Source organism: Varanus komodoensis, unplaced genomic scaffold (assembly GCF_004798865.1).
Source record: "Varanus komodoensis strain SLA01 unplaced genomic scaffold, ASM479886v1 scaffold19, whole genome shotgun sequence".
Lineage (NCBI taxonomy): Eukaryota > Metazoa > Chordata > Lepidosauria > Squamata > Varanidae > Varanus > Varanus komodoensis.
In genome coordinates this window covers 323,371-346,157 of record NW_025335550.1, presented here as the reverse complement: position 1 = coordinate 346,157, position 22,787 = coordinate 323,371, and the positions used below count along the sequence as shown (strand labels likewise).

The 22,787-nt window shown below is 44.0% G+C and overlaps 1 protein-coding gene across 4 annotated transcripts in view; it reads right to left on the bottom strand.

Annotated features, from left to right (window-relative positions):
- Positions 1-647: 647 nt before the first annotated feature.
- CEP89 (centrosomal protein 89) overlaps positions 648-22,787 on the bottom strand; it is a 60,736-nt gene continuing 38,596 nt past the window's right edge. For all 4 annotated transcript variants that reach the window (XM_044427810.1, XM_044427811.1, XM_044427812.1 and 1 more), the window contains 2 exons: positions 12,666-12,835; positions 648-5,563 (listed from right to left, as the gene is read on the bottom strand). In XM_044427810.1, coding sequence (XP_044283745.1) covers positions 5,323-5,563; positions 12,666-12,835 — 411 coding nt within the window. In that variant the 3' untranslated portion in view covers positions 648-5,322. The remainder of the gene's footprint in view (positions 5,564-12,665; positions 12,836-22,787) is intronic.

Genomic DNA, 22,787 nt, shown 5'->3' with positions numbered 1-22,787 from the left:
TGAATCAACATGCAAGGGAAAGAGACCACATATGAGTACAAGGCTTGTCCATACATCTCATCATGGTTTGGAATTAAACATGTAAAAATTACATATACCGTATTTTTCGCTCTCTAAGACGCACTTTTTCCCCCCTCAAAAGGGGAAATGTCTGTGCGTCTTATAGAGCAAATGTGTGTGTGCCCGACACCCAGGACGCTGCCGGCCCACCTGCACCACGTGGCACCACCTGGCCGGCACGCGCTTGGTGCGCGCTGCTCCGCCCCCCCCCCTCCAGCGCAGGTGAGAGCTGTGCCGCTCAGGGGGAGGCGTGCGGAGGAGCAGCCGCAGGCTTTAACCCACCGGCCACATGGAGAGACGGACTGCTCACCCCCACCGCCTGGGAAGACCTGCCGCCACCACGCTGCCCGGAAGACCACCACTGGCACGCTGCCGGCCCCACGTGGCACCACCTGGCTGGCACGCGCTCGGTGTGCCCTGCTCCGCCCCCCTCCTCCGGCGCAGGTGAGAGCTGTTAATCACAGGTCGGTGTGTGTTTTCAAATGGCAACCCGTCTTTTAATGAAGACCATGGGGAAGTGATGGGGAATGTGCCTGTGATTATCAGGAAGCGTTCTATGGATCCCTCCTCTAAAAACTAGGTGCGTCTTATGGTCAGGTGTGTCTTATAGAGCGAAAAATACAGTAATTATTGATAGTTCCCTATTTACAATCTGTGCTTAGAAACAGGCAGGTGGACTAAAAGCTACTGGGAAACTGTACTCATTCAGTTTGCATAAATTGAATCTTTTATAAGGTTAGCTCACAGCCAGTGCCCCTTGGATCATACATAGATCTGATTAAGTGCTGAAAAAGAACCTTTTGAAATGACTGCTTTCTGAAGGGAAAGCTAGTATGCAGCACTTGCTTATGTTTATGGAAAGGTCAAACATCTCCCCGTGCAAAAAAAAAAAAAAAAAAAAAGTTGCATAGCTGTGTTGGTGATTTAAAAGGGAAAGGGGAACAAGGAAACCAGCTATTGTGTACCACACTTGATTAAGACCAACTGAAACATTTCAATGGTAAAATATCCTCTTCCTTTTATTCTAGGATTCCGCTGTTGAATAGTGCTGCCACTGCTTTTGGTTGGCATAGCCTCACACCTGTTTGTATGCAAAATAATCCGGTTTGCACATAGCAACAACCCCTCAGTTTAGGAACTGCTGGTTTATTGTGCACAAATGAATGCGTTGCCTGCCGCATGCTTGCCTCTTTTGCTCTACCACACAATCCACAGTCAACTCCTTTACAGGTTGTAGAAACCAAGTTCATTAAGCTGTTTCAAGAACTCAGCAGTTTAACGTCTTCTGCACAACAGCCCAGTAATTTTTAAACAGATTTGCTGTTGTCACATGCAAAACGGATGTGCAACCCTGGAGCTGCGGATGTGCAACCCTGGAGCTGTGGGTTAACTGGGTGGTTAACTAGAAAGAACACATGAAGAACATAATGGTTTACTGTTGGGTTGTGAACTCTGGGCTGCTTAAACCCAGTTAGTTATTACAAGCAATGATTTATTACATATTGATTGTTTATGGGCTGTTTTGCCAGACTACAGATGTGGAAGGCAAAATGAAAAAAATCCCATAGTTGCTCAGCACACAACACTACAGTACACCAAAGGCATTTGAGATACTGTGGGGGGGGGGCAGGTAAAGGGGGTAGGTATAAGAGAATTCAGTAACTGGCAAAACAATCTACAGTTGTTTCAGTCACCTGGGAAACAAATCATGGGTTAATTCTATGTTCAGCAAATAGTTGTATGATAATCAGGTCATTTTATATAGAAAGTTCAAACTTTGATTTGTCCAATATTAGTGACCTGGTTAACCGGCTCAGTATAACAGAGCTGCCTTATTAGGGTTTTTTAAAACCCATGATGAGCCATGGTGTGTGCAAGATTTCGACCTGCGAGTTGGAGTGTGAACCTAGCCACTGAGGGTTATTTGCTGTACGGGCACACACGAGATTTCTTTATCGCTGGTGGCCAGGCTCACGTGGCATTGCATCCCTCACCTGGGGCTGCATATCCAAAATGTTACCCAGCACAGTCCATTTTGAGTATGTTGTGCGAGCCAGTTTATTGTTTAGTGGCCTGCTGGTTTGTGAAAGACACAAGCTTTTAAAGCAGCTTCCTCATTCCTGATGACCTCCAGATGGGTTGGACCACAGTTCCTCTTATGCCTACACTGGCTGACAATGTCAAATGTGGCACCAGGTTGGAGAAGGCTCCTGCAAAATAGCTGGATGAAGTGCAGCCCTCATAAATAGGTTCTAAATAATTCCTGTGCTTTTCTAGTATAATCTTCTGAAGCAAAATTGCCAAGCAGCCTCTTATTCTCAGGAGGGTGGCTTGTACAGGAAATTAACAATTTATTGAGGCAAAACTCATGGTTTGACCTTTCTGCCTCTCTCAGGAGTCCAGCAACATCAGCTGCCTCTACCAACTGAAATAAGAACTGGGTGCCTCCAAATTGTCTCGTTCTTTATCATGAGAAACAGGAGAAGCTGCCAGCCAATGGTTCATCCAGCCTCCTCTCCCTAAGGATGGCTCTCCAGGCAGGAGGTTTTTCTGCCCTACCTGACAATGCTGGTGATTAAATCTGGGATCTCCTGCTTGTGAAGATGTGCTCTACCCACTGAGCAATGGCTTCTCCCCAGTAATTCCCTTTCCTCCTCTTCGATGTATTTGCTACCTTACAGACTACCCAAACTCCTAATGATGTTGTATACATATGGAACAGACCCCAGGATCTGTCAATATATTATGTTCTTCTATATACACTGTTGTATCTGTGCAAAGTAACTTTGCAAAATTCATCAAAGTTGTGTACCTACACTTCTAGTCAACTTGACAAAAAATTCACAAAAATCTTAATAGACTTTGTCTCCAAAAATATTAAAAGAACTGGATACAGCTGGGAAAGGTGGTACTTAATCTTCTCCTTACACTGCTTCAGTGTAGCCTTCTGAGGCTGCTTCATTCTCCCTGCTGCATTCATGGGTTCCAAACATCTGCAAGAATAGACATTCCCCTTTCCAACTCCTGCCTCAACTAGGTTTCCTTTCTCAGTTTTATTATATAAGATACGGTTTGCATTAACACATAAATACCAGATCTTTCTAATATATGAAAATGGCTCATTACTAAGATAGACTGATACTCCTGTTCTTATTGCTTCTTTGCTCCAAAGGGGATTTTTCTCCTCCTTCCTATGTAATGTTTATTTAGTCTAAATAACCTGAAAATACAGCTTTGTGTAATTCAGGTAGAACCCAATAAGAGCCCATTAGCTACAGTAACAAGCCACCCTGCCCAAACCCCCTTGCCACAATAAGCAGCAGTGACTGCCCTCAAGGGCCTGAATATTTACCATGGGGGCTGGCACCCATGCTACGAAGCAGCTACTTAGCAACTGTTTAAACAACAGTGGATTGATAAAATTTGGAAGCCAATGATGCTGTATGTACTCAGCAAATGCAGTAAGCAAAGAATTCCAGTTTTTAAAAATATGTTATGATACCTTGTTATCTCCTGCATGGAGACCACATTCAGAGCAAATATGGGTGCAAATGTTTATTTCTGACTGTGATTAAGTTATATAACATTCAGGCTCTCACTTGTCACTAATTCTATCCATCAAGGCTGGTTTACTTTGGCTGTCTCACAAATGCATCCATGATATACTAAGGACTGTGACTACTGGGGCTCATGTCTTAGTATTTTCCTCTTTTTCTCTTAACTACTTATCTTGCATTGTTGCATTCTTTTTTATCACCTGTATTTTATGCTGTGAGCCGCCCCGAGGCTTCAGCGCATGGGGCAGCATAGAAGCTGGCTAAATAAATAAAATTTTCAACTTATTTTCAAAGCATAATATGTGAAATAGAGAAAAAGAAATTAACTAAGTGTGCATTTCTGTGCAAGTTTAGTCAGAAGGATGTTGTTTTTCTGTCTACACTTCCACAGGACCGTACCCCAAATCCCCACCCCCTCTCCAGCCGAATGCTGTAGAGCCACACAATGTTAGAAATGCTGTTAAGCTTTTTGATAAAAGATTAGGTGTTATATGGGTGAGTCACTTGCTTTTTCCTTTTGTCCCTACTTCGTAAAAGCAAGCTAAATCAGCCCAATCCAGCAATTACAGCCTCCAACTCTACAGTGCTTTAATAAATTCTGTAATCAGCACATATGTTCTATAGCTGCAGCTGTGGCTGCACCACAGTTTTCTCTGGGTTGAATAACTAGATGGATTGTTGACAACAGGGAGGAATTTAAAGCTCAAAAACTCTAAACAGTGTAGTTTAGAGAGAGGATAAATTTCATGAGCTTGTTGCTATATGTTAGCCAGAATGCAAAGCACTGTGTTTTAAAATACTACATTTTCTTAGTAAAAAACTGAAGTTCCCTGGTGAAAATAAATTATGCAAATTTTAAAACTATTTTTAAAGAATATTGAGAGGGTTCAAAAAACAGTATCTGCAAATAATTACATCAGAATTCTGCCAGGAAGAGACTGCCATGAATTACAGTTGTATAATTCACCTGAATAAAATCTAGAATACACAGAGGAATGGGGCTAATTGCTCTAAAGAGATCAGTAGAGGTAGTACAGCAACAGTAGTATAAAAATAGTGATGATGGTGTAATCATGCTACTTCAAGTATCTTCTACAAGTAGTGCAAAAAACGCTGTTACCGTCCCTCCAAAGTGGTACCTTTTTGTTTACTTGCATTTATGTGCTTTTGAACTGCAAGGTTGGCAGGAGCTGGGACAGAGTACCAGAGCACAACCCCTCTGCGGAACTGACCTGTCGACCTTTTGATCAACCAGCCCAGCGGCTCAGCAGTTTAACCCACTGTGCCACCACATCCCTACTTTTCCCCACTTTCTCTAAAGTAATGAAACCATGACCAGTAATACAATCCTAAACATACTGAACCCAGAAGTAAGTCCCACTGTGTTCCATTAGGCTTATTCCCAGGTAATAAAACTGTGGCCGGGAAGAATAAGCCACCAGCAAACATCAAGTGAGGTAGAGAGTCAAGTTTATGCTAAAGTAAGATCAGTCCCTTCTTGATTAGAAGTTCCACTCCATTCACTTCGCATTTCTCAGCCACTAGCACAAGCTCCCCGTGCATTTTCAGTATTTCTGCTGTTATCCTAAGGGTTAGGAACATTCCTTCTGAAACAAATACTAAGATTCCCTGGGCTGTGAAAAACCTGTGGTCATATTCTGCATTGAACTTCTTTCAGACCCAAGAGGGAGAAATATCTGTGTCTTTAACATACAGGTTCCTCTTGATTCTCAGTTTTAGAAGGCAAGAACAGCTCCACATCACAGTAGCTAAAACTGTACCCACCCAGCAGGTCTCTCTGAGAAATGTCAGCTAAATGTGATTCATGAGTTTTGACAGGACTATGCGTGCTCCTCTTCTCCAGAGATTTATGCAAGAGTTCTTTCATCCTCCTGTTTTCTTTGGTGGTTGATTCCCAAATTATTTCAAGTTCACTTTCCATTTCCCTGTGGATCGAAAAAATGTATTTACTGGTTTTGGATGCATCATTCCCATATTTTCACAAGTACCTTTAAGTTGAACAGTCAGTGTAGGCAGAACAATTAGATTTAGTTTAGCATCTAGAGTTATGTTTAAAAAACACCATGCGCTCTGAGCAGTGGCAGTATTCAGAGTATCTCTCACTGAAAGTTCAATCACATGTATCCATTTAAGCAGCCTTTAATCTGTGCTTAGCATTAGACAGAGCTCCCCAGTTCCCCTGCAGCTTGTTGATAACACTAAAGATCAAAAGACAAGTAATACAAAGAATTTTCTGCCTAACTCCAATTAATTTCAAGGGACTTGCATGATGGTAGGTTTGATTTGCAGTACATAGCATGACTACCCATTGTTTAACAACAAAATGACTCCCCTTCAAATGCAGAATGTGTGGAGTAACCAGAAGTGGATTTTTCTGTGAAAGGAAGCTGAACTCCATTCAGCCAAGGTACTCAACACACATTAACTGGGCTCAGCATTCTTTAATTCTAAGTGTATTTCTTTCACTCTGGGCTTCAGGGTTCTTATTAAAAAATACCTGCTTAAAATATATACCAAAAGGCATTACAAAATCAGCATTTGTATTTTCAACCTCTTTCTTAATAAAGCATAGAATTCGCCCCTTTTCAATAGCAGCTATCCTGGACTGTTCTTATAACCATAGGAATTTCTCATCCTACACTGGATATTTATTTTTATCTATAACTGGATAAACTCGAAGGAATTTGGAACCATGCTTCCAGCTGGAAACAGACAACATCCACAGGGGTAACTTGTAGTATGTTTCTGAAAACGTCTTTCACACTTTGTACTGAAAGTTTTCCTGAGAAAAATATAGCAGGCATTATGAATGTGAGATTAGGAGGTCAAAAACAACTAGGCAAAAAATTCTTGTTTGCTGTGAACATTTTTAAGATCACACATCATAGTCTTAAGACCAAAGCAGGTCAGAAATAGCACAGCACATAATTTCTAGAAGAAGGTTTGGCAATATGGCACCTCCGGGGGCACTAGCACCCGCCAAGACCCTTTGCACTCCCTCCCCTCACTCTGCTCGCACAAGCTTTGCCTCTTCCCTGCCCTTGACTGTCATTAGTTGTAGCTTCTGCCTGCTGTACTGGCTGCCCAGTGTCACTTCCTCATCCTTTCCCCAAGCAGCAACCAGCCAGGAAGGTTCCTTCTCTCCACACCTGCTATGTCTGGCCATGGAGCCTGCAGCTAGCAGGGGCAAAGCTTCAGAGAAAAGCAGTGTGGCTGCTACTGTTGGTGTTGCTGGGTCCAGGAAATGCACTTGCTTGGGAAGGGGAAGGGGAGGAGGAGGAGACAGTTGGTAAGAAAAGGGGAGGCTGTGTGTTGCTATTTCACCAGCAACACCAGGAATAAGCATGGCAGCGGTAAGCTGTGTGTTTACTACGGGTCCTTCCTTTACTGCTAAAATGTGTGTGTGGTGTGCATGTGAGTACGGGGGCAGGGGAGTGATGAGTGGACTGTTGTATTTCTCTGGTATGCTAAGTGTTTTGGTGTGCATGAGAGAGAGGAGGGGAGCTCTCACTCAAAATAAACCAGTGTGCCATCTTTGCACTGAGTAAGGTGGCTGTTGTTTGTAGAGTTCTGTGAATGAGCACTAGAGGCTACTCCACTTTCAGAATATGGTCACTATTCTTTCACAAGAGGACAAAAATGCTTCAATGATTGTAAACTGGTACCATTGATCTCTCCTCCTCTATTGGCTTCTGCAGTTTTTGTGAATGCATTGGATCACTGGACCTACATTTAGATGAATTATTTTACTATTATCTTACTGTCTGCAGTGAAGTTATGGTTTTCAAAACTGTCTGTCACATAAATCATTCAAAAACTTTCCTGCAAAGCAATAAAAATATTTTAGTCCCTTCCAAGCCAGTGAATGTTGCATTGCCTTGTCCCAATTCAACCTCTTGGCCATGTAGCATTCTAAGACTACTCTGTGGAATGTTTCAGCATGTTGCTGGTTTCTGAGTTTTGACAGTTATACAAGGGCTGAAGAAACAGTAGACGTAATTCAATTTTAGTATACAACTTATTTGGACACAGAATTTACTTTTTTTTTTTTTTTGAAGGGGGAGATAATGTTGCAATAATGTCACATTCGACTCTGCTTCCTATTCAATTCTTCTTCACTGGGGGCAAAACATATCGTCAATAACTGCACAAGACAGTCCGGCTGATTAACTTTATCACTTTGGACTACACATAAAGCACTGGATATGAAAATGCTCTCAAATATATCTGTGTATGTATATTTAAAAGGTTAGACAAGACAAGAGGCTTTTGTTTTATACCACAACAATTGAGTAATCTGGATACATCCTGTGAGGCTGCTGCATGCAGCCGGGCTGCAACATGCGATGGCTGCAAAGCCTGTGATGTGGAGGTTATTCCACAGAGCAAGCTACTGGGATGCATCACTAAGTGTGAGGAGGCGGCTCAAGGACAGAGCATCTCAGCAGCAGCAGCACAGTGACAAGGTAAAATAAGGTGAAGCACCCATGCAAGTTACACAGCAGAACTAAATCCTTCTCTGCCTTTTTCTAGTAAAGAACTTATATTTGTCAGGTAAATAAATCCAAAAGTAACAGTGAAAGGAAGATCTATGGAAGCAGAAAGACACTGGGGTGTGAGGCCTATCCAGTTTAATACACTGAGTGTCACATATACGACTGTCTGTCTCCTGGGCAGAAACTTTGCTTCCAGCCCTCAGGGGAGAAATTTCTTCCCTTGAAGCCAAGGCTGCAGAAGCTGACAGAGGTGAATGCAATGTTTCGTGCATAAGACCTTCAGGGACCTGACAGCACACCGTAATCCATGGGAGACAGCAACTCTGTGACACAGAGAATATGGGGTCTCAAGGAAGGAGGATGTTATTCTGAAGAACAGGAAAATAATCCCTTAGCAGGGACGTTTTCTTCAGAGGCTGAACAGATATCCTCTTGCATTAAGGATATACCTCCAGGGGACAAAAGGTTTGTGGAAGTGGGAGATTGGATCATTAGAAATATAGACAGCTGGGTCTGAGATGAGCATGAAGACCCTATGATAAATTGCCTGCCTTGCAAGAAGGGAGCAGATATGTCAGATGGACAGTGCAGGGGAGGTGTAAGAGGCTGTGGTACATGTCAGTGCAAATGACACAGGAAATGCTCATTTAGACAGCAAAGCTGAGGAGCCTCAATGCATGGACAGGGAGGGATGAGTGCGCTGGAACTGGGGAGTATTTTGGGACATGTCTGGTTTGTGTAACAGAGGCAAATTCCATTTGAACCAGAATGAAATCAGTCTTCTGACACTTACCATTGAAAAGGTGGCAGTGTAGCTTTTAAACTGAACCCTGGGCCAAAAGTGACAGGAGTGTGAAAGCCTCCGGTTTGGTTTGAAGAATCCATAGGTGACGGAGGTGAAAGCCACATGGCAAACCAGAAGGGCTGAACCTTAGGGCAGCATGGCTTCCCATTCCCAGCCACCAACTGCTGGGCCACTTTCCAGGTTTAACAGTTTTGTCCCCCACTACAAAAGGGTGAAATGCTTCTCCTAAGGTTTAATTACCAGCTTTCGCAAGATGGGCTTTTTTGCTGTCCTGTGTCAAGGACAACTGTCATATTTCAGCTGTTTTCCATATCAGTTGTTGACCTGCAAATTTAGCCTACTGACTTCAACAGGCAAAGTATTTCAAAGTACTACTGGAATGATAAAAAGAAGGCAAAGCAGGAGATCCTTGCAAATCAGGTGACACAACTTTAAAGTTGACTGGGGAACTGACTTTAATAAAATAAGCATACCATGCATATAACCTAATATATTCCAGCACATATTTTCAGACCTTGGCTATAGAATTGAAATTTTGATTTATCATCCATAACTAATTGAAATGAGTGGAATTTCTACTACTGGGAACAGTTTCCAGACTGCAAATTTTCTCTTTGAGCAATGCTGGTGGAAATGAATCTGCATCAGTATATTATTGGCCCTGCACTACTGATTCTGGTTGCCAGGCTACAGAGGATTAATGACATGAAACCCACCTGTAATTCCTCAGTTCTTCCAACAAGGGGGGGGGGGTAGAGAGATAGAGGAGAAAAAAATATCCGGAGGAATTTTTCAAAAGATATAAAGCTATCTAACTGATGTGTCACTGAATTAATAATTTTCTGTTTGGAGCTGGAAATAATATAATAGAAAATAATGTTTAGTTCTTAAAGCATTTCAAAATTTTGGGAGAGCTGTAAACAGGATTCAATCAGTACTGAAGGAGCCTGGGTAAAATCCAGCATTCAGGATATACAGTGACAACATACTAAAGCATTTTAGCTTCTTAAACAAAAATGTTAGGAAAAACAATCCATGGCCTCTTCCCAGGATGTACAAGCCATATAGTCTAGCTGTTTAATCAAACAGGCTAGGATTAGAGACAGATGTCCAGACGGCAAATTCATTTCTCTGATAGGAAGATAAATGTTATGATAACCTGTATGTACTATTTATGTCCCAGGACTGAACAACCAACTGTAAAGCACTCAGCAATTCCACTGTTGCTTAGAAAGGAACAGTGAAAATATAGAGTGCTCCTCTGCTATTGCACTTTCCCGTAATTGCATTTTTCTCTGCCACACTGGTGTTCACCCAAGTGGTAAACCGTTATTGCTTTAAAATAGTGCAAGGAAAGTCTGACATACAGTAACAGCATTCCTGATGCGAGAAGGGAAAAATCAGTAATCTGTGCATGCATGCTTTACTATCCCATTCTGTGGTTTCTTGACTCTTGCAGGAGAACCTGGTAACATCTGATGACAGTCAAAACAAAGCAAGAAGAAAACAGGACCTTGGATAGCTCCAAGCAGGTTCTGCTGGCTGGAACTCTCTCCTACTGCAATACCAGGTGGATGTTGTCTCAGCAAAGAGCTGAAGTCTTATGTAGGTTGACAGGAGCTGTAGCAGGGCTAGCTCTGCCCCTCCTGGAGGAGTTATCTGGTCTATTAAAGGACTGTCATTTAAAGGGCCCTGGTTTTGTAGCCCAAGACTTTTTGTGAAGCTAAGGAGATACAGGTTCTGCTGGGAACTCATCCTCAAAGTAAGATGACAATGGGAGGGCTCAGTCTTCTTGCCAGGAAGATCATAAAGTAATCATTGACTGTCCTACCTCAAGATTATTTTTTTTCAAACTCATAGAGTGTATTACAGTCTTTATAAAGCTTTATAAAGAAAAAGCTGGATAGAAGATATTGTTGATGAGTCTATAATAAATGAGTTACAGCTCTTGTACCCTAAGAGTTGGCACTGTTTCATTTCCTTTACCCAAACAGTTACCCACAGGCTACCATAAACAGGCAGTGTAGCTAGGGCTAAACTACAAAACTGAAGTCCAGGATCCCAGAGCCCATCCACCTTCCTTCCAATGATAATCAAGTCAGTAGCAGGTGATGAGGACATCAGGGTAGCAGAAGCAAACTCCATTTATTCTTGCTGTCTATGATTCTATGACAGGTTATGTTGTCTATGGTTCTATGACTAAACAAGCTTTAAAGACAAAACTGCACATGCTCAGAGTATTTTTCTTTGTTTAATTTGGGTGGGGAAACACTGAACATAAGGAATGCAGACACAGTTATAAAGTGTGGAATGGTGATGAAGGATGGAGAATGAAACGTTACTGGTGTGCTCCACAAATGAAGCAATATGCAGTTATCTAAAGCAACCTCCTCGCGTCTCTGCAATAAGATGATTAAATTCAGGGTTTAAAACTACAGCTGCATTACTGTATATATGTTCTACTCTAGAATGTTTTATTCAGACCAAAAGTCACTAGTGAAACTTAGTGCTCATGCAGCATGTAATTGCATAACCCTATTAGGAAGCAAGGCAAGACCTTAACTGGCAGATTCCAGATGCCACTCAGGATGCCAGAATGTGACTGAAAGCCTAGGCATAATTCACCTAGAATTCTCCTGCTGAAGTAGAATGCAGAAGAGCCACTATTACACCCTTTTAAAATAGTGTGGAAGGACACCGTTTGGATCTCCCCACCTATGCACAAATTTGTCTTTGCCTGGCTGATTCCAAGGCCATCTCAAAGCAGCCAATCTTTCTCCCAGGCACAGATGGGTATTTTGTCGATTAAGCAGACTGATGCAACTATTTCCCTCCCCCTACCATATAAAATATATCCCACATGAGAATCAAAACATTTGTCACAGTGGCAAAAGTGGCATTCATAGAGCATGACCATACTTTAAAAAGAAATCCCAGTGATCTGATTGTGCTGTTTATCCTCTAATAGGAGACCTGGCATTACTGACACAGATGGCACACAGCTTGAATTCTAGCTTCGATTATTATTTGGTTGAACTGATCCATAAAGACAATTGCTTAATTAGCAATCTCCTATGTTCCTTTAGAGCTGATAAAACAGCATTAGCAACAAGAATGCACACTCCATTAAACCCTCCCATTTCCTGAATAGGAAAAAATCACTCCTTATAGGTTATCGCAGCACTGAACCATCCTCTAGCCAAGACCTGTCCAACTGCTTATTTTGCTGTTTGTGGACAAGATGTCTGTGCAAGACATTTCTTTTTGCTAACTATTGTTAACTGATTCATTTGCCTGGTAAAAACCTGTCATTCTGGGACTTCATCAGTTCTTGCTGGAAGACATTATTAAATCAACATGCACATGGCCAGTGATTCACTTAGGAGAGAATCACTGAAAGTTCAATTCAAGTTAATGGCTTATGTGTGATTGCCTTTGTTCAGGAAGAGGCAGTATACAGCCAGGATTTATAAGGCTGGCTGTCAACACTTGCAATCAGTGGCTTCCTTCAAAGATCTGTAGGCTAGGATGTAAAAAGGACGGGGAGGGGGAGAATGGATAGAGCCAGCTGAGAGCAGGAGATTGGTATTTTCAATCCAGCAGAGAGACAGGAAAGCAAATACGGCCAGACACCAGATGGGGCTCTTGGGCAGAACACGTTATGCATCCCCCCTTTCTTTTACCATTCAAATCTAATTGGTTCGTTTAAGGCTTTGACTGACTTACCTTTTCTGCTGCAGCACTTCATCAAGGGTTTCCTGCTTCTCTTGCAGCAGCCGCTGGAGATGCTTCATTTCTCGCTGGTACTGAGCAGCTTTCCCAGCGAATTCCTTCTCCTGTTGTGTCACTTTGAGGCTGATGTCTCCAAGCTTTCCAGCAGCAGTTTTTTTATATACCTGTGAGAGTTGGAGCAGAGTCCAATTAAAAGCATTGCTAGGATTGCATACAATCTGACGGACCATACCCAGCGGAAAGATGGCTTTTTCTCACTGTGGTTTTCTTCTGAAGCCAGGGATGCCTTATTTAAAGAGCAAATCGGGTAGGTGGGAAATGACCTGATCCTCCTTCTGCATGTACTTTTCACAGTATACAGCAAAAATGTCACTGCATGAGTATATGGTGCTATATTTATGCTTCCCTTGTAGAAAGATCTATATAAACAGCCTCAAGGCCAAATAGGTTTGACTTGTCAGGAAACCAAGTCAGACTTCAAACACATGTTGCTATCTACACAGTGCAACAGTTTAGTCTTAATTATCTATGTATACATAAAGAAGATATGATACTGGGTTGTGTAAATGCTATTGATTCTTTACTCATACCACTAGAAGAAAAATAACAACTCCACTTCCTTATAACATCAATTCTCTTTTTGGTGCTTCTGACATATTAGTATATATGTATTTTTCTCTGGAATAGTGGAACATAACACTCTTCTTTCCCTGCCCTCCTTGCCCTAAAAATATATGATTTGGAAAAGCCTAACATTTCCACTGTGGTCAAATACTACCTTAAGGTTACTTCTTTGTTTAAACAACGAGTCTATCTTCTGATTGATAAAAATTGCTAAATCACTATTAAGTAAGCCTGAAAGAATTTTTTTTTAAAAAAACCATGCAAATGATTAATATTACATTAATCTCCTTTGTTCCTATATGATTAAAGGGTCTCAGCTAAGGGAAACTCGTAATTGATTTTTAATGAAAAAATTCTGTCAGTGAATGCTCATTTATTAGTTGATATCTCTGACGATTAGAACTGCATCCTTGTGTCAAGTCTACATGGACTGCAAATTTATCCAGTAGACTCAGAAAGGTACACTTCCCAAATTCATGTCTAAAACGAGCAAGAATTTAAAGGTAAAGGAGCTACCTACTGCAAGAATCAAATTGGTTGATGCTGAAGTCTTTTCTTAAAAGTTCATGTATGCTTAACCTCATAAAGATTTAATTGGACATCAATGATATGTGGTAGCCTGTCTGGATGTGCAAAGCACACCAATCTCCCCAAATTCGCGGCACTGAGACTGAACACAGGAAATTAAAAAACATAAGACAAGCCATAACAGATCAGACTAAAGGTCCCTCTAGTCCAGCATTCTGACATGCTGGCCAACTATCTGTCCGTGAGAAATCCACAAGCTGGACATGAGTGCAACAGCACTCTTCCACTCCTGTTGCTGATGAATGGCGTACCCAGGCATACTGCCTCTGACACTGGAGGTAGTATACAGTCATCTGAATGAAAATCCATTGCTAGCTTTATCTTGCATGAATTTGTCCAATCCCCTTTTAAAGCCATTCAATTGGTGGCCGTCGCTACAATTTATGTATTCCATGCACTATGTTAAAAAGTACTTCCCTATTATCTCCTACCAATCAGCTTCATGGGAAGGCCCCACTGGGTTCAAATATCATCAGTGAAGAGAAAAATGTCTTCCTATTCACTTTCCCCACACCACGCTTAATTTTGTACATCTCTATCATGTCTCTGCTTACCTCTTTCCTCAGTTAAATAATCCCATAGGGGATTTGCTCTAGTCTCTCAATCATTTTAGTTGGCCGTTTCTACTGCAATACAGTATCTTTTCTTTAGGACCCCACTGTAAAAAAAGTGCGACGTCTTGATCCATGTGGGAGAATGTTGCACTGAGTACTAAGCACTTGTCTATCAGAAGCTCCACAGCTCAGTGATAAAGCACAGGATCAGCATGCTGAAGACACAAGCTTCAACCTGTGGCATCCCCACATAAAAGGGTCAAGGACCATATTCTAGTGGTGAGTAGGGCCAAAGGCAAGAGGGGATGAGGGAAAAAATACAAACTAAATCAGTATATTTTAGTCTTAAGTTCTTCCTTAGTAACTAAACCTTAGGATATTCATTGCACCCTTTTTGGATGCAAGAAAACATACAAAAACTGGGAAACTCCTCATCAACTAGTGCTAGGGAGAAAGAGGGTGGGACCAGGGGAAGGGCATGGCTACCTGGAGAACTGCAGAGAGACAGACTGATACTCCAAGAAGGGCAGGATTTGCTGTACAGGCTGTCTATATTTTAGCACTGCAGGGATTTGGAATGTTGTACTGATCAAATTTGCATCATTTATCCAGTGAAAGTACAGTATCCCAAATACTTAAAGCTGCTCATCACTGGGCTACCTCACTGTCTATGTGACTTTTAGTACCCATGTTTTGCATGCGTAAAGTTCCAATGTCAGTATGCAGTATCACAATTCAAAATAATGTTATATACCAAACAAAAAAAAAAAAACCGTTTACAGAGAAGTTTGTATAGTTAGAAACACGTGTCAGACTTTGGACAACTGCTGCTATTGAGAGTCATAAATACTGATCTAGATGAACTAGTAGTATAACATGAACACACCAGCAGCAGCACATGGAAGGCAACAAGAAAGAAACAAGAGAAAATGTCTAAAGGAAGCACTAAAATGTAATTTAATCACTCCAACAAGTTTCATCCAAGGCTCCAAGAGAGCCAGTGTGGTGTCGTGGTTAAGAGCATGGGACTGGGACTCAGGCGATCTGGGTTCTAGTCCCCTCTCGGCCATGGAGCCAACGGGGTGACTTTGGGCCAGTCACAGACTCTCAGCCCAACCTACCTCACAGGGTTGCTGTTGTGGGGATAAGATGGAGGAGGAGGAGAGATGATGTAAGCTACCTTGAGCCCTTTGTAGGAAAAAGGCAGGATATAAATCGCAATATAAATAAATAATAAATAAATCTACACCCTCCCATCAGGGATATTGATAAAGCAAACCATCTTGGATTTCTGAGGTCAGCTGCTGGACTCTGAAGCCTAGAATCCAACAGGAAGCCAATATTAGATAAGGGCAAAAGGGTTCCTAGCATTTGGGCTACATCTGGTCAATACAGATCATTAATAATGCAGATACTAATGCTGCGCATCCCAATTCTTTCTGTGTCTGAAGAGGACTTGTAAGTTGGAGTGTACCTTGAAGTCCTCACTTCAAATCCTGGAGAACTCAGTATCAACAATGTATTCGCCTCTCACAGGAGAGGAGCTCACCTCTCGCATGCCCTCGCCTCTCGCAGGAGAGGTGAGGGCCAGGGCACGGCCGCCCACCAGCACCGGAAAGGTACAGCGGCAGGTGATTGTTGTTGGGGACTCCCTGCTGAGGGGCACTGAGCCGGTGGTGTACCACCCCAACCTGGAGACAAGGGAGGTTTGCTGCCTGCTGGGCGCACGCATCTGGCATGTGAAGGACAGAGTGGAGCGTCTTGTTCGCTCCGGGGGTCACCAGCCGCTCCTAGTGATCCATGTGGGCACAAACGACGTGTGATCGGGATCACCAGGGACTTCGAGGCCTTGGGGAAGAAACTCAGGGAGCTGAAGGCCCAAGTGGCCTTCTCGTCGATCTTACCAGTCCAGGGATTTGGGCCAGGAAGGGACAGGAGGGTCTCCGAGGTGAACGACTGGCTTAGGGTGTGGTGCCAGAAGGAACGCTTCGGGTTCCTCGACCACGGCACTCGTTTTCTTGCCAATGGACTTCTGGCAAGGGACAGGTTACACCTCACGAGGATGGGGAAAAGGTCCTTTGGAGATGCTCTAGTGAGCTTCGTCCGGAAGACTTTAAACTGAGCTGGGGGGGGGGTCAGGCCCCCCAGGAACGTGTCTGCACTGGACAAGTGTGGGAGGAGTATCAGGGGGAGTATCAGGGCTCTGGGAGCAGGGTTTTAGAGATAGTGCAGGGACTGACAGGACTCCTTCAGAGAGGGGCCAGGTATCAGGGAGTATGGGAGGAAGGAGGAGGCTGTGGACTCAAAGGAAAGGAAGCAGTGGGAAGGAGTTGAGGTGCATGTACACCAATGCTAGGAGTATGGGTAATAAGCAGGAAGAGCTTGAAGCTCTCCTGGGAATAGGAGAGTATGATCTGGTGGGAATCACAGAAACTTGGTGGGATGAAAGGCAAGTCTGGAATGTGAACACAGAAGGGTATCACCTTTTTAGAAAGGACAGGAAGGGAAAGAGAGGTGGGGGCGTGGCTTTATACGTCAGGGAAGGGATAGGATACAGTGAGATAGAATGCAGCACAGATGGGGATTCGGTAGAGGCAGTCTGGGTGAAACTTAGGGGGTTTGACAGGGAAAGAGACCAGACAGTGGGGGTATGTTATCGCCCTCCAGGTCAACTTGAGACCCTGGATGATGTCCTGACAGGCCAGATTCTAAGGATATCTCAGGGGAGAGACACAGTAATTATGGGAGGTTTCAATCTCCCGGATATTGCTTGGGAGACTCACTCGGCGGTGACAGCCAGGTCACGTCGCTTCCTAGAAGCTATAGAGGGAGGGTTTTTCACACAGAGGGTCCGAGAGGCGACCGGGAGGTGGGGGGGGGGGACATCCTTGACTTGGTCTTGACCAATAGGGAACAGCTGATAGATGAAGTACAGATTAGGGGAGCTCTGAATGTGAGTGATCACTCCATCCTTTGCTTTGAGATAAGGGGACTGGGGACGGGCAGCAGGGGTTCTCTCACGCCCGCTGGCCTCCATTTTTGAGCCTCGTGGAGAACGGGTAAAGTTCCAGAGGACTGGAGGGTGGCATCAGTGGTCCCAATTTTCAAAAAGGGTAGTAGAAAGGACATGGGGAATTATAGACCGGTTAGCATTACGTCCATTGTAGGAAAAACAATGGAAAGGCTCATAATAGAGATCTAGTGATGCTAGATAGGGAAGGGAGGCTGACAGCCACACAACATGGCTTCTGCAAAAACAGGTCCTGCCAGACAAACCTTGTGGAATTCTATGACAAGGTTTCGCGATGGCTAGATGGAGGGGATGCAGTGGATGTGGTATACCTGGATTTCAGCAAGGCCTTTGACAAAGTGCCCCATGATATCCTGGTGGAGAAACTGAGGAGTTTTGGGATACACCAAAGCACTGTCTGGTGGATTAGGGCATGGCTGACTGACCGAAAGCAGAAGGTAACCATTAACGGGGAATCATCGGGATGGTGGCCAGTGACAAGCAGGGTCCCCCAGGGCTCTGTCCTGGGGCCAATCCTGTTTAATCTTTTCATTAACGACATGGAAGAAGGGGTGAACAGTCTGCAGATCAAATTTGCAGACGACACTAAAACTGGAGCAGTGGCCACAACTGAGGAGCAGGTACTTCAGATCCAAAAGGATCTGGACAGACTATGGAAGTGGGCAGGAGACAGCAGGATGGCGTTCAATGTGGATAAGTGCAAGGTCTTGCACTTGGGGCATAGGAATAGCTGTCATAAGTACAGGTTAGGTGATAAGTGGCTGGAGAGCAGCACTTGTGAAAGGGACCTCGGGGTACTGGTTGACTGCAGGCTAAACATGAGTCAGCAGTGGTTGCATAGCCTTGGTTGCATAGCCAGAAATGTGGCTTCTAGATCAAGAGAGGTATTACTACCACTCTACATGACTCTAGTGCGCCAGCAACTGGAGTATTGTGTTCAGTTTTGGGCCCCTCATTACAGAAAGGATATAGCCAGGTTGGAGTCAGTGCAGCGTAGGGCCACAAGGTTGGTGGCCGGTTTGCAGGGGATGCCGTATGAGGCGAGACTGAGGGAACTGGGTCTCTTCAGCCTGGAGAAGAGGAGACTCAAAGGAGATATGTTGGCGACATACAGGTATGTGAGGGGATGTCACATGGAGAAGGGTAGAGACCTGTTCTCCCCTGCAGAGGAAGGCAGAACGTGCTCCAACGGAGCAAAGCTCAGGGAGCCAAGGTTTCGTTTGGATGCCAGGAAGCACTTCCTGACAGTCAGGACCCCAAGGGTGTGGAATGGGCTTCCATGAGAGGTCGTTGAGGCCCCATCGGTGCGGGTGTTCAAGGATAGGCTGGACATCCACATGGTGGGCTTGTCGTGAGCGGAGCCGGCTGGTGCCGGAGGTCAGACTAGATGGCCCGGGAGGTTCCTTCTGACTCGCTCTGTTTTCTATGTTTCTATTTACATTTAGAACCATGTGAAATGGGGATCTGCAGAAGAAAAGCAATGGTCAGATGAAGGATAAGCCCACTCCTGCCTACCTGATGCTTCTTCCTATGCATCACACCCTCATGACACCACACCTTACACCCATCCAGGGTGGCCTTCACAAAACCAATGCAAGCAGTATGAACAATATTGATACAGCAAGACAAGAACAGCACTGCACCTAAGATCAAAGTATTTTTTTTAAATCCAGCATAAGATACACAGAGCATTAGATAGCCCAAGCAAATAAAACAGTTTTAACCTGGCACCTAAAAGAATGAAGTACCAAACAAACATCTTTTCTGGCAAGGAATTCCCAAACACATGTGTTACAATTAAAAATGCAGTTTTAAGCAGGGAAATGTTTATAGGCAAGTTCTGGTAGTCTGAATGACACATAGTTTTAAGGTGAAATGTTGGATTTCATTGTCATCATAATCAGCTGACAATTTTTTCTGTGTAAGGGTGAAGAGTTCTGTATAAATTCTTGGATCCTTTCCTTGGGCCCTGCTCACACATTATTACTCTGGCAAGAACTTTCGACCCAGTCTAAGTCTCAGACAGGCACCTACCCCTTCCTTCACTATGAGGAGGATGTAATCAAGTAGCATTACAGCATTAATGCAACATAACAGCATTAACCTTGGCACCCCATCAAAAAGCCTTCTTCTTTCCTGGGACACACCATGCTCTCTCTATGTAAAAGTGAGAAGACTTTCTAAACTCCAGATTTTTTTCCCCTTATGTAACTCCCTGAGGAATGGTTATAACTATGCCCTGCCCTGTGAGGTGATTACACAGAACAGAATGTGAATTGTTGTGGTGGTGCTTTAGAATGTCCTCTAGATGAAAGAACATCCTGTAAAAAGCCCTTATTTTGGCATAACCTTGGGATAAGCAGTAACTGAACAGTAATCTGAAATATTTGCTACTTGCTCTTTTTCCTCCTGATGAAATCATTTTCCTATGCTGTGGCTTCCTGAATACTTAAGAGAATTAAAATACTGTAATAAACATACAAGATAAAACATAATATACACAATCAGACAAAATGTAAATTAATAAAATTAATAAATTAAATTAGAATTAAAACCAGTACCATAAATGTAGATCAGGGTGGATAAAAATCATTTAAAAAAACTAAATTGCATTTTTAGAAATAAAATTATTTTTCAGGAAAAATTTAAAGATAGTTTTCTATTTAAGATACCTTATTGTCCAAAGGTTATTCATCATGAATCAAGGATTAGTTTTTAATTATGTAGCATAAGGCTGTATAGTCATGCAGTGTTTACATTATTTGGTAAATAAATTCTATTAACACATTCATACTGACATGCCCTTCCAGAGGTTTCTGTAAGATTGCTAGGCAATTTTTCTGTCTAGAAGATATACCCCAATGCCTCCTACTCCTAGTCCATTCAGCCTAACCAAAAGATACCATGGTTGATGGTACTGAAAGCCACTGAGAGGTCCAAGAGAATCAACAGGGTTACATTCCCCTGGTCTTTCTCCCTGCAAAGGTCATCCTACAGGTTGACCTTTCTCCCTGCAAAGGTCATCCTACAGGCAGTTTCCATTCGAAAACTGGGCCTGAAGCCTGATTGAAAGGGGTCTATATAAGAGTGCTCGGAGCTATTCAACCACCACCTGCTCAAGCACCTTGCCCAGGAAGGAGTTTTTGGACCCTGGCCTGTAGTTACTAACATCCTCTGGGTCCAGGTAAGGCTTTTTTAGGAGAGGACTAATTACAGCCTGTTTTAAAGAGCCTGGCACCATTCCTTCTCTCAAGGATGTATTTACAGCCTCCTGGAAAAAAGCAGAAATCCCTTCCTTAGTTCTTGTAATAAGCCATGAGGAGCAGGGGACAGCAGACAGGTAGTGGGGCAGACTTGACCAAGCACCTTGTCTGCACCCTCAGGCCTCAATACCTGGAGCACATCCAACAAACAGAGACAGTGCTCTGGGTTCCTCTGCTGGTAGAACTGCATCAACTGTGGTGTTTAATTCATGACAACTCTGAGTGACTTTATCTTCAAACTGTTGTGCACATTCATCACAGCAAGCCACCAAGGACTGCCCAATTTTTCTCTGACATGAAGCACTCAGAAAAGCTCCACTATAAAGCTGGCGGAAAAGAACGGCCTCTTTGCCACCCCCACCATCACAGGGTAGGCTAGATAATGAGTTCTGACCCATGTTTGACTGGACTAAGCACAAATTCTCCTCCGCCTGCGCTCCAGCAGTCTCCCTTCTCGCTTCAATGCCCTCAACTCCTGTGTGTACCAAGGAGCTCCCCAGGTTCCGCTCAAGGGAAGTGGGTGCTTGAGTGTGATTGTGCCAACCACCCATGCCATCTCTGCATTCCACAGAGTGACCTGGGCTTCAGCAGAAACGCCAGCCATACCAGTTGGACACTCCCTCAGAGTCCTCTCAGACTCTCAGAATCCACTGGCCTCCAGGGTTGGGCAGTTTTAAAAGGTCCCCCACCCTTGCAGAGGGTAGAGGGAGCGAGAAGTCTGGACCTCAGCAGGGAACGATCTGACCGTGTCAAGGAGGTTGTTGTTAATTTCCCCCACTTCCGGATCACCATATGCCTGCCCATTTACACTATATTCCCATGGCTTCCATGTTTCTGCCATAGTTTGGCAGCAAGATCAGCCATGGATGCAGCAGATGCTCTAAGCCTGCATTTTCCACTATCCTGTTCTTACTAACAAATGCTGTTTTGGAGCCTGCCATGCTCTGATCAGACGCCTCTTGCTTTTTTCCTGTGTCCACACACTGCCTTCCTGATGCCCAGCTACAACTTTGGAATCTTGCTAGCAGGGGCACTGCAGCAGCACCAGCCACCAGCAGCAGCAACTGCAGAGACACCCACGCTTGGCACTCTCCAGTTTGGTCACTGTATCTTACTGGAGAGGTGCTCGGAAATGGCCAAGTGTTTGTGCCATTCTGGGAGCCAGTAATCTCTTCATGTGAAGGCTGCCTTATGCATGAGGAACATGTGTGCTGTGTACAGGCACTACCATTAGGGTGATTGCCCTGAGAAGCTCTGCTTCTCACTCTCTCTTTCATTCTCATCTTATGCCCTTGGGACTCTCAGCTGGCCCTGTTGTCCCTTACGCCTCTCCCCTTCCAGCAGATGTATAACACCGTCCTAGCAGCCTGTGAGAAAACTTTCATGGGCAGATGTCCACACTGGTGTACTTGGAAAAGTCTGCCTGGCAGACATACCATCTCTTTCCCTGGCACAGGTACCCACGCCGATGCCCTCTGAGCGACTGGCCACAGGGGGAGGTAGCTGTGTGGCAGTGTGTGTGAGTCCTGCACTTGGGGGACCATGCACACATGTGCAGGGAGGGAGGGGGAAGGGGTGTCTGTGTACACCTGCACATTAACACTGAGTATGGCAGCACAGAGGAGTGCTCCTGTAGCGCTGCTCTAAAGCCACAGCACTGTTCCAGTGAGCAGGCATTGGTTCACAGAGCAACAGAACACAAACAACAACAACAACAACAACAACAATGAAAGCAGCTGCCCAAGGGCAAGGCAGGCAGGAGTGGTGCACACAAGGATTGATCCTGGGCCATGGCAGCTGATAGGGTACCTCCAGCCATTTGGAGGAAAGATGGAGATGCACAGAAACCATGCATGCATGAAAACCAAGAGCCCATCTGAGCCCAGGACGCAAGGGGAGATGCCATGTTGCAGTTAGCATGTGGTGTAGCTTAGCATTATGTGTGAATGCACCCTATGGATACATGTGTAAAGGAGTATATGGGTTGAAGCTACTCAGCAGGGTATTTAGAAATCAAGAACTAGCTGTCTGTAGCACAGCAAGTTTACTTCTGCTA